Below are 13,746 nucleotides of genomic sequence, written 5' to 3' on the forward strand. Positions count from 1 at the left end.
GCTCTGATCTGTGGCAGATGGCCTTTTGTAAACATAGTAGTTAGCGTCTCCCATGTCATATGCTCTCCCATGTTGTCATATGCTCTCCCGTGTCATATGTTCTCCCGTGTCATATGTTCTCCCATGTCATATGCTTCCCACGTCATATGCTCTCCCGTGTCATATGCTCTTCCGTGTCATATGCTCTCCCCTGTTATCTGCTCTCCCATGTCATATGTTCTCCCGTGTCATATGCTCTCCCACGTCATATGTTCTCCTGTGTCATATGGTCTCCCACGTCATATGCTCTCCCGTGTCATATGTTCTCCCATGTCATATGTTCTCCCGTGTCATATGCTCTCCCATGTTGTCATATGCTCTCCCATGTCATATGTTCTCCCGTGTCATATGCTCTCCCATGTCATATGTTCTCCCGTGTCATATGCTCTCCCGTGTCATATGTTCTCCCCTGTTATCTGCTCTCCCATGTCATATGCTCTCCCGTGTCATATGTTCTCCTGTGTCATATGTTCTCCCACGTCTTATGCTCTCCCATGTCATATGCTCTCCCATGTCATATGCTTTCCCATGTCATATGCTCTCCCATGTCATATGCTCTCCCATGTCATATGCTCTCCCGTGTCATATGTTCTCCTGTGTCATATGCTCTCCCATGTCATATGCTCTCCCACGTCATATGTTCTCCCGTGTCATATGTTCTCTCGTGTCATATGTTCTCCCGTGTCATATGTTCTCCTGTGTCATATGCTCTCCCATGTCATATGTTCTCTCATGTCATATGTTCTCCCATGTCATATGTTCTCCCGTGTCATATGCTCTCCCATGTCATATGTTCTCTCGTGTCATATGTTCTCTCGTGTCATATGTTCTCTCGTGTCATATGTTCTCCCGTGTCATATGCTCTCCTGCAGCACAGCTCTGCCAGTCCTCCATCAGCGAGAAAGGTTTATCCTCTGCATGACTCGGTCTGGAAGACTCTGTGACCATGCTAACCTCCATAACACAATGGGAGCATCCCGGTGCCCAGTTGAGGAGTAGTTCTTAGCTGCCTGGCGAGCTCTACTGCTGGTCCCCATGGAAGCAACACTGCCAAAGACTATCACATCATGAGAAACCAAAGTCAAAGGAGACATCCTCAAGGACAAAGCCACATGGAGAAAGGGAGAAGCCAGGAGCCGAGACATGGGTTAAAAAAGGTCCTTTCAGATCACCCTAGCCACAGATCCACCTGACAGCGGTCACGTGGAAGAGCCAGCTGAACTGGGTCAGCTTAGAGGACCACGAGAGGCGGTTGGGTCTCTATGTCTTAGACTGGCTCGCTACTTAGCAGTAGAATCAGGACAGAGGCTGGGATGTATGTTTATGCACTATTTTCAGCATAAAGTATTGGTAATTGTGATCATTAAAAATGGCACCGAGAGCTTAATCTCTGCCAGATACTAGAAGCACATGTAATAGTTCAATTACATCCAGTAACTGTCCTTGAGATAGGGTCTCTCTTACCTTCCTTTATAGGTAAGCAAATAGATGGGGGGAGGCTAAAGAGTTTGTCGAGCTCACAGGTTGCCGAGCTGGGATTTCTAGTCAGGTGTCTGAGACGAGTTTTACCTGTACTGCTTTAACTGTCATGTTTTAAACATCTGTGACAGGACGTCCCAGAGATCTGCCGCCACCCCCGATGTGTTGCCGCTTGTCCCTGTGTCTTCCCTCAGCTCAGCCACTATTTAAGTGTCTTTCTCATCCCCTGACCACATTCTTTCTTACAACGGCCAGGGCTGCTGTTCCAAGCACAGACTTAGACATCAATCAAGTGGGGGCCCCAAACGGTCCCCCCCTTACCCAGGCCACGAGGCAGACCTCAGCTCCTCGGCCAGCTTCCCTTCTAGTCCAGTTTTGGGGAGCTGGGCCTCCAGCTGGGATACTCTCTGGACGAGACTCTCCAGATCCTTTTTGGCCTGGAGCCCTGGAGGGTAAAAAGCCCCTGTGCCATCAGACATCCACCCTTCATCGTCATCGGTGGCACTGTGAGGTGAAGAGCCCTCAAGGGTTGCGACGGTTCTCAGCTTCCGGGGTCTCTCCAGACTGGATGAGTAATCACTTGTAGCGGAGAGGGACCGGACCCGGCTCCTGAGGTTCTGGATGACCTTGTTGGCATTCTGGAGCTGGGCTTTCAGATCTCTGATGTCCTTCCTCAGGACAGAGCTGTCGTCCGAATTTCCATGCACCTGGAACTCCTCCTGCCTCCCAGGTTTGTTCTCCAGAGGCTTCTTCGCAGGCGGGCTGACCAGGACAGGGTCCAGGTACCCCTGATCCGAGCATAGCCCCTCCATGAACACCATGGGCCTCAGACTGTTGTGCTCCTCACACTCTGAAAGAGACAAAGACATCTTCCTGAAGAAAACCTGGAGCCCTCTGCATCTGCGTGACAGTGTAGCTTGGTCTTTTGTGGGATCACTAGTAGTGGGACCAGGACCTGTCCCCAATGCATGAGCTGGTTCTTTGGAACCTACTCCCTATCTGAATGGAGACAGAGGAGAAGAGGATGGGGGGGTTAAAAGGGAGGAGGAGAGAAGAAATGGGAGGAAAGGAGGGAGGGGGAAACTGTGGTTGCTATGTAAAATAAAATAAAATAAAATAATAAAGAAAGGAAACTTAAAAACTATTGGGTCGTAACTGCATGAAAAGCAGGACCTAGGAGAACAAGACCTCCAAACAAATCAATGTATTATCACAGCTGTGCCAGGGAGGTGGCAGCCGGCATGACAGCCACAGTCACCAGTTTACCAGTAAAATGTTGGCCTGAGTATTGTACTAGAATTTATTCATTTCACTGATATGAGTAGCCAGTGAGTTGGAGAGTTGTTTTATTGCTGGTTTAGCAGATAAGGAAACCGAGGCACAGAGAAGAAGAAGATTCGCACCAAGCAGTCCGGAATTCGGATCACCGTTCCTAACAGCCCCACTACACTGCCTCAGCTTCAAATCTGTAGGAATCCTGTGGTACCCAACAGTCCTTTGTGAATCCGAAATAAAAAGTTTTATTCTAAATTTACAGTTTAGGTATACATAACTCTCACAGATCTCTTCCCTCATAAAAAGGCCTAGGTAGCTGGGCAGTGGTGGTGCTCACTTTTAATCCCAGCACTCGGAAGGCAGAGGCAGGTAGATCTCTGTGAGTTCGAGGCCAGCCTGGTCTACAAGAGCTAGTTCCAGGACAGGCTCCAAAGCTACAGAGAAACCCTCTCTCGGGGGAAAAGTAATAAAAGGCCAAGGTATTTTCCATAATAGTTCCTGTCCATCTCTGGTCCTGAGTCTCCTGCAGTCCCAATTCCCCTGCGCCACTACTCATCGTGGGTAGGAGTGGCTTAAGTCATCTGAAGGCAGCCTACGACTCCAGGGAGAGAGGGTGGGTCCCCACACACCGTGTGCTTACCGGGGCTGGTGGTCTCTGAAGGCAGTGTATGACTCCAGGGAGAGAGGGTGGGTCCCCACACACCGTGTGCTTACCAGGGCTGGTGGTCTCTGAAGGCAGTGTATGACTCCAGGGAGAGAGGGTGGGTCCCCACACACCGTGTGCTTACCGGGGCTGGTGGTCTCGTCACGTTCTGCTTCGTTCTCGCTCCGGCCACAAGTCTCATAGCCCAGGTCTTGAAGGTCCACCTGGATTTGCTTGCTGTCCTGTTTTACCAGGGAGTCACCTGTGTTCGGGAAGACACAGTGGCTGTCCCAGAATATCCGGACGTCCCACGTGCTCCCTCAACCTTAGTGGCACAAACCTTGGCTTTTAAGGCCAAGAACTCAGAGCCAGGCTGGGGGAAAAGGCTTTCTTGGACCCCGATGGGAGAAGATAAAGCCTGCCATAGGTAGCAGGCATCCTCCCTACCAGGGTGAGCCAATGGTTGCTATGGAGAAGCTCTCTTCTGAAAACTGAGGCTTAGTTGAGACTAGACATGGGCAAGTCAGGAATTGCATGTACCACGTCAGGGAGCTCCCAGCAAAATCATTAGGTCTTATATCTACAAAATCTTAGCGTCAATGGAGCTGACATGATTAAGAGTCTCGAGACATCTAGCCCTGCCCTGTCCAATAAGGTAGCTCTCATTTACCTGTGGTGCCTCTTTATCAAATGAACCAAAATTCAACTTTCTAAGTTCATGTGCCCGATATCTATGTGAATAAGGAGCACCCCTACCAATTCAGCAACTCCCTTAGATAGCCCTGATTCTATAGCGACAGCAACAATGGGATTTTGAAGAACGGAGGAAAAAGAAAACCCATCGTGTAGAGAGCCAAGTCAGCTTACTGACGGCCCTGGAAATCAGCAAGCCCAGATGTCAGTCTGCTTCAGTCCTTTATTTTCACCCTAGCTGTAAAGATGTGTTTGTTTTCATTTTACATGCAATGCACGCTTTGCCTGTGTGTATGTATGTGCACCGTGTGCATGTCTGGTACCCTCAGGGGCCAGAAGAGAGTGTTGGACGCCCTGAACTGTAGAAGGTGTCTCGGAGGTTGGGAAACCAAACCGGGGTCTTCTGCGAGAGCAGCAAGTGCTCTTAAGCACGGAGTCCCCTCCAGCCCCTCCACTGTAACTCTGAAACCTTTCCTTTATTTTACATCCATCTACAGATCGGAGTAAAATGCTCACACACAGGTCTACGATTACAGTCGTGGCTGAAGCGTTTACAGGGTGGGGCAGAAAGATAACATCTGAGAAACAGGTGACTTCATGGGGAGAGGACACTTTGATGGCCACGATCTGGTGACACTCACTGAGGATGGTCCTGTACTTCTCCAGCTGGTTTGCCTGGGCAAACACGGTGGCCTCTGAGATGAGTAGCTTCTCCTGCAGGTCTTGATATCTTTGTCTGCACTGGGCCAGCTGGGAACGCAGGTGCTTGGTGGACCCTGGGAGGCTAAATTCTGCCTGGTGTCCAGAGTCTTGGGCCCGGGGCTTCTTCTCCAGCTGTGAAAAAGACCAGCACAAGGATCAGAACACTCTGAGGTTACCCTCCAGGTGGTGCCAACCCCCTCTCTGTTGGAACGCTGTGGGCTGCGTGGATTACGTGTTTGCCATGGCAGTTCTCATGCCGTTTGGCAGTGCTCTGCTTTCCGGCAGCTTCTGGAGAGGAGGGAGAGAATGCTATATTTATCTTTCTCTCTGCAGTACTGAAGCACACTGCCAGACAAGTCTCTCGAGCAGCCTGCAGTAAACATTTACTCAATCACTTAAAAGGAAGAGGTGGAAATCTCCACCCCACCCTCTCTACATTCCTGTCCCAGGGGCTCTTCTCAGAAGCCTCTGGATCCTCCACTTCACGGAATCTAAGGCAAAGCTCCTTCCCTCAGCAGGGAATCAGTGACCTCTCAGGAGGCCATGACACAGACACTTCGGGAACCTCTGAGGGAGCAGCAGTTCTAAGAAGATTGCATTGCACACCATTTTTCCTGGACTCTGTCAAGACCAGAGCATCCCGATAGAATCGCATCTCCATCCAATAAAAGATCACTGTGTCCGAAAACTCTGCTCCACACGCTGAGAACCCGGAGAGAAGACATCAGTTCACAGCCCACTACTGGCACAGTGTGTAGCTTGGAATTAAATGCTCAGAAACACCTGTTCAATGGTGTGGAACCCTGAATGGATGCCTCTGATTACAGCATCCTGCTTGGAGCATTAAGGCATCTGTCCTCAGTACCCCTTGACCTACAAAGCAGGCCAGTGTAACATAAAAACTGAACCCCCCAGCAACCCTTCTTTGAGTTTCTCGCCTCGCCCCTGCCCTCACTTACTTGGTGGGCCTCCACTGAGATGGCTGCCTCAAGATTGAGGCTCTGGGGTCTGGGGCCAGGCCTTGTGGTCACGTTCTCCGGCTCTTGGTGCTGATGCATCCCAGGGGAAGGCAGGCCCATGTTCATTCTGTCGACCTCCTTGGCCAGGCGCACCAGGAGCTCCGGCATCGCTTTGCTGTGCCCTTCTGAGCCGCTCAGGACCAGCTGCTCTTTGAGGAGGTTAATGATGTTGTAGGCGCTCTTCAGTTTTCCCTGGACTTTCCTGAACTCAGCCTGAAGGCTGCTCTCATCCAGACCCCCTTTGGCGGCCACAGTCTCCACCATCGCCTCGCCCTTCTCCTTGTCTTCCTCGACCTCCCATCCATCAGACATGACTTCTCCCATCTGCTCTTTCAGCTCTGCATTCTCAAGGCAGAGGCTCAGCATGGTGTTCCTGTAAAGAACGTAGAATGAGTGGCTAAGTTTGGCCGGGTTTATAGTTCTTCAAAGACCTTTTCACCCACATCTTAGTTCGCAATAGACTCGGAAATCACACGTGACTCTCAGAGACCTGTAACAAGCGTCATGCATGCATGAGAAGACCCAGCGGGGGAGTGTGGCAGAATGGCCTCATAACGCATGATTCCATTGCCATATGATGGCAGCATTATTAAAAGATCATAAAGTAGACTCCCCAGTCTATTTTCTTTACTTAGCCACATAGTTTCAAATGCTTTAGTGTCCATTACCTCTAGAATACACAAAACACTTAAAATATTAAGTTTTGACTTTAACAAAAATAGATCCCGCATATGATAAACCTGCTATTGTGGGTTTCATTATATTACTTATTACTGGTTTTAGATCATTGAGTGATAATCTAGAGCTCAAAATGCCAAAAAATAAATAATACTAATCAGAACTGTAATAAGAATGTAGTTATTTAATTATTTGCCATATTTCTGGTCCATGCAATAGGGCATAACACAGAGATGCTGTGTTTACCCTAGTCATCCTGTATTTCTGGGACCACCACACAGGACGGTCACATAAAACATCTCCATGTGTTGAAGTAATGAAACAGACTAGACTGAGAACACCGAGTTAGAAGGACAGACAGACACACATACACACAAATTCACATCCTAAAGAATCAGTACTTGGCTGTGCAACTAGACTGGGTTTCTCAGAATCCTAAAGTTTTGGAGTTTCAAGCAGAAGTTGTTAGGTATGCATTCAGAGAAAATCCTTTGGAACATTGAAATCAGAGATTTCCAAAGGAGAAAGGGTATAGGTCTGTTCCCAAAGTTAGCATGTAGGAAGGAGCAAAAGGAAGGTGTAGAGAGAAGAATATTTAGTTAGTTTTCTATCTTTCTGTTTAAGGTCAAGCCTGGTGTTTTACACTATAAAGTAACGAGAGTCAAGCTTAACAAGGGGCTGAGTGTTGGGGATATTCTATTTTCACACCAGTGTTGAAGATTGAGTGGAGGATTAAACAGCTCAGATTCTCAAGTTAATAGCTATATTGAGAAATGAAAATAACCTACAACGTTATCTATACGTGGGGTATATAGAAAGAGATGCTCTATTCCATGACACCACAACTAAATTCACATACAGAAATGCCTAAATAAACATATTTTAACTGAGGCAAAACGTAAGGAAAGAATCACCGTGACAATTCAACATAAAGAACTGATACCTAGAATGATAACAAGATTTAATAATAATTGTGTGTGCTTGCACGAGTGTGTGTGTGTGTGTGTGTGTGTGTGTGTGTACGTATGTGGAGGCTGGAGGCTGACTTCTGGTGTCTTCGTCTATGGATGTCCATCTTGTCATTTGAGACAGGGCATCTCACTGAAACTCTACAGTATCAGCCATTTTTTTTCCTTTCAAAAATCCCCTTAGAGTCAAAGTAGTCAATGAATCAGTACTTGTCATTTTTATAATTTTCGTGAGACAGCAAAGATTATTAAAGCTGCAATTCCATGATTCAACCATTTACGCTTCTGAAAGGGGTTGAATGGAGGTAGACAAGGCTGTGTAAACCACCCCCCCCCCCCAAGCCTCTCCCAGGTCTCTGTGCAGCAGTGAAGCTTCCTAGGTCGGTGACTATGGGACTTGACTCAGGAGGCTGTACCCACACGATTGAATGAGATTACGTCCACACATATGCACCTGGGCAGTAATACTGAGCAGATACCGACTTAATAGCTGATGATTTAGTAACAAAAGTGGCCACCACTATCTAACACTATGAACTCTTCTCTAAAGATGATATAAAAGCAGTAAGGCATGGAGTCTATGCTGTGGATCACCCTGGGGCAGCTCTAACACCTTGTTTGGAGCAAGGCGAGTCCTTGGCTGAGGTGGCTTATCATCTGCGAGCAGGTTGGGACTCACCTGATGTGAGACACGGAGGAGAACCCGGCTTCTTCCATCTGAGCCTTCAGCTCCTTCAGTTCTGCCTCGGCCTTTCTCTTCTCCTCCAAGTGCTGGCGGACTTCAGCCCTCAGGTGGAGTGTTTCTTCCTGAAGACACCTGTTACCGTCCCCTCCTGCTGGGGACGGAGGCTGAAGACATTCGTCCTGGGTTTCCATGGTCAGGCTTTTCTCCAAAGACGCCTTGATGAGCTGAAAGAGAAATGCGGTGTAATGAAGTCAGGACACTGAACAGGGGACCCAGGAACACAGGCAAGGGCAGCTCCTGACGGAAACAGAAGACAAAACTGAATGATCCCCTCTTCGAGCCAGTCCTAAGGGCCCTGGGATGGGTTTGGGAACTGAGGACGCATGCGGTGGGTGGGGAGGGAGATGGAGGCAAGCCCTCCATCAGAGGAACAAGAGAATCCAGAGAGGGCGAGAAACACACATGCACACATGGAACAAGAGAATCCAGAGAGGGCAAGGAACACTGAATACAGACAAATGAAATTTAATCTGGTCCAGTGGATGCCAATATTGTGGTGCTTCTCTTCATAGGGCCATGGAGTCCCCTAAAGAGTCTGCTTCAAGGTCAGGATGCTTCACTGACCCTAGAGCGCTAGAGCCTCGACTGCGAAGATCATAGCTCAGGATGCCAGGGCTCAGTGGCTAAACCCGTGCCTGTTGGGGTGATTCTTTGTTTGTGATCCTACAAATAAAGCTTGCCTGGAGATCAGATTGTAGAGTTAGCCACTAGTTAGCCATAGAGGTCAGACAGTGGTGGCATACACCTTTAATCCCAGCACTCAGGAGACAGAGGCAGATGGATCTCTGTGAGTTCAAAGCCACCCTGGGCTACACGAGATTGATTCCGTCTAAAAGAGAAACCGAGCCAGACTGTGGTAGCTCACACCTTCAATCCCAGTATTGGGACGCCTTTAATCCCTTGGGAGGTGGACACAGGAAGGTATATGTCTGGGCGAGAGAGGAGTAAGGCGGGAGGAGACAGGAGCTCAGAGCCTTCAGTCTGAAGATTCACAGAAACAGGATCATGCCCCCCTTGGTTCCGAGGATTTAGTACAAGTAAGATCTAGTGGCTGACTGCTCTGTCTCTCCGATCTTTCAGCTCTTGCCCCCTAATATCTGACACTGGGTTGTTATGAAGACCCATTAGATTTCGTACTACAGCCTGCAACTCAGACCCTAGAGAGCAGATGAAAATTCAGAACGCCTACAACCATTCCCAGAACTAAAATCATGGAGCCACAGGTAGGGCAGAGCAAGGCAGTTCCACTGACAACAGGAGAACCACCCGACAACCGCAGGGTTTGAGGCGAAGCCACCCTACCAGACACTGAGTTTTCCTTTTGATTACCATTCATACGTCAATGCTGTCAACTAAATTCTCTATAAATCTAAGCACGTGAGAGAAAAAACAAAGGAGATTTTACAGTATCTTTCTTCTTGGGATTCTCTTGACATTGCTCCTAAATGCTTCATTGATAACAGATTTTAAGGTATTTTCCCAAGTGGGAAATTAGGAGTACTTAAGACTTTCTTATCATATATGCTAGGCTTATCTCTAGCTATTTCTACACCTTCAAAGGGGTATTAATACAACTCAGAATTTGGGTGTGATAACTTACACAGTGTGAGGCTATTTTAATATAAGAATTTCTTCCACTTTCCTCCCTCCTTGGTTTTTGAGACAGGGTCTTGCCTTACAGTTCATATTGGCCTTAGCCTCACTAGTATTCCAGGCTGTCCTTGAACTCTTGGTTCTCCTGGCTTATCTTCCTGAGAGCTGGGCTTATGAACAGTGCTACAGCACACTTCTCAACAGGACTCTCCATGCTTCCCAGCCACACTGGCTCCTTTTTCCTTGCAGCGGTGCTGTGTGGGAGTCAGACTCAACTTCAGGCCAGTTTCGACCCTCACTCTCCACCCCTCCCTGCAGGAATTTCTGTGTCATGCTCTTTTCTTTTACCTCTATTAATATCATGAGTCATGTTAGTCACAAATAAATTTATTCCGGTTGTATAGAATCATGTCCTAATTATAAAGCCATTAAAATAGTTAATGCACATCTCTATAAACCATGTAGTGGTCACCTGTCCAGAGATGATTCATAAAATTATGTTTTATACATTCATTTAGGTCACTAACATACTGAACAGAATAGGACCCAGAGCGAGGCATATGGGTCAACGATTGATAGGACAGCGAGGGTGGTTGCAAAGCTGTTGGGGTTTTGCTATTCCTCATAACAAAGCTACGTCAGAGCTGTGCTGTGCATTTGTGGCAGAATGCATTCATAGCACACATGAAACGGTATTTAGTACCCCAGCAACTGAAATTGTCAAGTGATGCGCAGCCATATAGAAGACAGTCATAGACACAGCTACTCAGTCTTTAGACATTCAATCCTGTCTGAGCTTTGCAAGTCCAGCAGTGACCAGACTATAGACAATGTCTGTCTCTAAGAGCGCTGCCTGGTGTAGCCAGCTGGTGCTGTCTCCATGTGTCCCACCCAGCAATTGTAAGAGCAAAGGATTGGGTATTGGACAGGGCCCCTTTGAAGGACTATTAGCATAACCTTCACCTAACTGTGTGATGTGCCAGGCATGGTGGCCCAGGTTTGTAATTCCAGCACCTGGGACACCGAGGCAGGAGAAATGGCAGGCTAACCTGGGCTACATAGTGAAGCCATTTCAAATGCCCCCAAAATAATGAAGAGGTAGGCAAAAATACACAAGTCAACTTTGTGATGTTACCTGTCTATGTAAACTGTTCCCAATGAACAGAACTAAAAGATTTGAATGTGAACACAAGAGTCACTCTCTTGACCTTGAGTGTTGTTTTTGCTAAAAAAAACAACCCAGTTCATGAGACTGTCCATTATAAGAGTATCTTCCTGGGTGTGTATTTTATTCAATTGGTTTCAGTATATCTATTTTCTTTTAAAGGGAAACATTTGCCTCATGAAATGCTGACGCCAGAAAGCATTAAGATTCATTTGGTGGCTGGAGAGATGACTTCGTGGTTAAGAGCACTGACTGCTCTTCCAGAGGACCCAGGTTCAAATCCCAGCATCCACACGGTAGCTCACAATTGTCTGTATGCCCAAGATCGGACACCCTCACACAGACATACATGCAGGCAAAACACCAATGCAAATAAAAAAAATGACTAAATTAAAAAAAAGATTCATCTGATCATATTTATCATTTTAAAATAAGAAAAGAAATCATTGCCTAGATGTAGAGGTGTCCGATCTTAGGATGTGGTAATGTAATCTCCGGATTTGCAGGGCTGCACTCACGGACATTCTGGGGCACATGGAGCTACAGGTTGAATGTAGATATCCGGTAGAGGTCTGGTCATTGTCTAACCTAATTTGAATTTTCACACCTCTGAAAGGAAGTTTTTTTTTCTTCTAAGGTTATAATTTAAATATAAACGTATGAAAAGAGAATTAGGATCCAGACTCATTAACTTTTTACTTCCTACGAAAAGTAAACACTCCTGTCCTTTTCCTCAGTAAACCCACACCCAGTGCGCACTGCTAGTGGGACTCCATGGGGTCCCATGTTAAGTCACACTTCTCTTACTAAACCCACACCCAGTGCGCACTGCTAGTGGGACTCCATGGGGTCCCATGTTAAGTCACACTTCTCTTACTAAACCCACACCCAGTGTGAACTGCTAGTGGGACTCCATGGGGTCCCATGTTAAGTCACACTTCTCTTACTACACACCCAGTGCGTGCACTGCTAGTGGGACTCCATGCGGTCCCATGTTAAGTCACACTTCTCTTACTGCTGTTTCCATGGCACCTGGCTTACTCGTGCGATTGCTTCTATACACGTTAGCCTTCCCAGTGCTTCATGGAGCTGCTTCAGAGCTGCACTTCTGCTTGAGTGGAGCTGCTTGGTTTTCAGTCTTTTGTTTCACATTTCCAACATGAAGGTCAATTTTTAGGCAATATTAAAGATATTAAGAAATCATTATTTCTCAAATAATCAAGTGTCGGTCATCATTAGGAAAAAAACCACAACCACAAGGAGCTATCACCTCAATGTATTAGAAAGTGTTGTGTGTGTATATAAATATGTGTGTGTGTGTGTGTGTGTGTGTGAATAACAACATGCATGAGGTACTAGGCTCTCTCCTCAGAACCAAAAAAAAAAAAAAACAGAAACAAACAAACAAAAAACAACAAACAAACCAGAAAGTAAAGAGAAAAGGATGCTGAATAAGTATGCCTTTGTGGAAATGGTATGGCAAGCACCAAAAATAAATAAATAAATAAACAACAAAAAAACCAAAACAAAACAAAAAACCTAGACCGAATTACTATATGACCACTTCTGGGTATATGCTTCCAAAGGAACTCAAATCACTATGTGGCGTGACATCAGCATCTCTTTCCAATCACTGTTCACAAATGCCACACCATGGAGCCGAGCTGGGTGTCTGTGAATACACGAGTAAGCTACATAGAGTGAGAAATCGTTGAGTCTCAGGAAGGGGCTCTGCTGTTATTTGCTGAGGTCTGGTGGCTACGTGAGACAAGCTCACAGAAGGACAAACACCAGCACCGTGGAACACCAGCACCGTGGAACACCAGCACCGTCGTCCTGCTGTGACATACGTGAGGAATCTGACAGAGCTGAGCTACTGAAGTAGAGAGAACGGTTGGGGCCAGCAGAGTCTGGTGTGGGGAGGGGGATACAGCAGGGACGTAAGACGTCACAAAGCTTCACACAGACAGGAGCAATAGGCTCTGAGGTCAATTGCTCACCTGGGGACGAGAGTTAGTACTAAGTATATTTTAAAATGGCTAAGTATATCTCAGATATCCCCCGTAAAAAAGTAGGCAAGGTACAGATGTACTGATTAACTTGGCTTAATTATTTCACTATATATGTGTATATCAAATTGTCGTATTGTACTCCATACTTTTAATTATGATTTGATAGTAAAATATTATTCTTTTAAACTAGTTTTTCCCCTTTTCTGTCAGATTTAGTGTACTAACCTTTTGTATTTGAAACTTGATTCCTGATGAACTTCTCTGCACTGAAAATGTTCAGATGAACGGGGATGGCTGACTGCTCTCTAACGTCCTTGTGAACATCTCCCAGGCATTTCTTATAGCCCTTACAACTTTTAGACATTGGATTTGGTGGGTAACATTTAGGGAAGATTACTATCATGGTCAGACCTGAAGCTCTCTAAGGCAAGTGACTTCCTACATACGATGAAACAAAGTTGCTTTCTTTGATTCTTGCCCAGGAACACAAAGATGGGCAAAGTGTGCTTATGGGTGCACTAGAGAAAGTGTGCATACGTGTGTGTTAGGGAAAGTGTGCATACGTGTGTGTTAGGGAAAGTGTGTATACGGGTGTGTTAGGGAAAGTGTGTATACGGGTGTGCTAGGGAAAGTGTGTATAGAAGTGTTTAGAAAGTGTGTATAGAAAATGTTAAGAAAGGAGTGTGACAGGCAAATGACGGAGTCACCTGCCTTCAATCCCAGCACTTGAGAGAC

General features: G+C 46.6%; 1 protein-coding gene across 11 annotated transcripts in view; it reads right to left on the bottom strand.

The window, feature by feature from the left end:
- Positions 1–13,746, bottom strand: part of LOC121437847 (myomegalin-like) — a 209,651-nt gene that overhangs the window by 25,707 nt on the left and 170,198 nt on the right. For all 11 annotated transcript variants that reach the window (XR_005973014.1, XM_041637929.1, XM_041637932.1 and 8 more), the window contains 5 exons: positions 8,176–8,405; positions 5,791–6,223; positions 4,771–4,963; positions 3,582–3,698; positions 1,840–2,368 (listed from right to left, as the gene is read on the bottom strand). Coding sequence is in view for 10 of the 11 variants with exons in the window: in XM_041637929.1 (XP_041493863.1) it covers positions 1,840–2,368; positions 3,582–3,698; positions 4,771–4,963; positions 5,791–6,223; positions 8,176–8,405 (1,502 nt within the window). In the remaining variant the exon portion in view is untranslated. The remainder of the gene's footprint in view (positions 1–1,839; positions 2,369–3,581; positions 3,699–4,770; positions 4,964–5,790; positions 6,224–8,175; positions 8,406–13,746) is intronic.

The sequence above is a fragment of the Microtus oregoni genome, unplaced genomic scaffold (genome assembly GCF_018167655.1).
Source record: "Microtus oregoni isolate MIOR12 unplaced genomic scaffold, Mior012 000054F_ref0000373, whole genome shotgun sequence".
NCBI lineage: Eukaryota > Metazoa > Chordata > Mammalia > Rodentia > Cricetidae > Microtus > Microtus oregoni.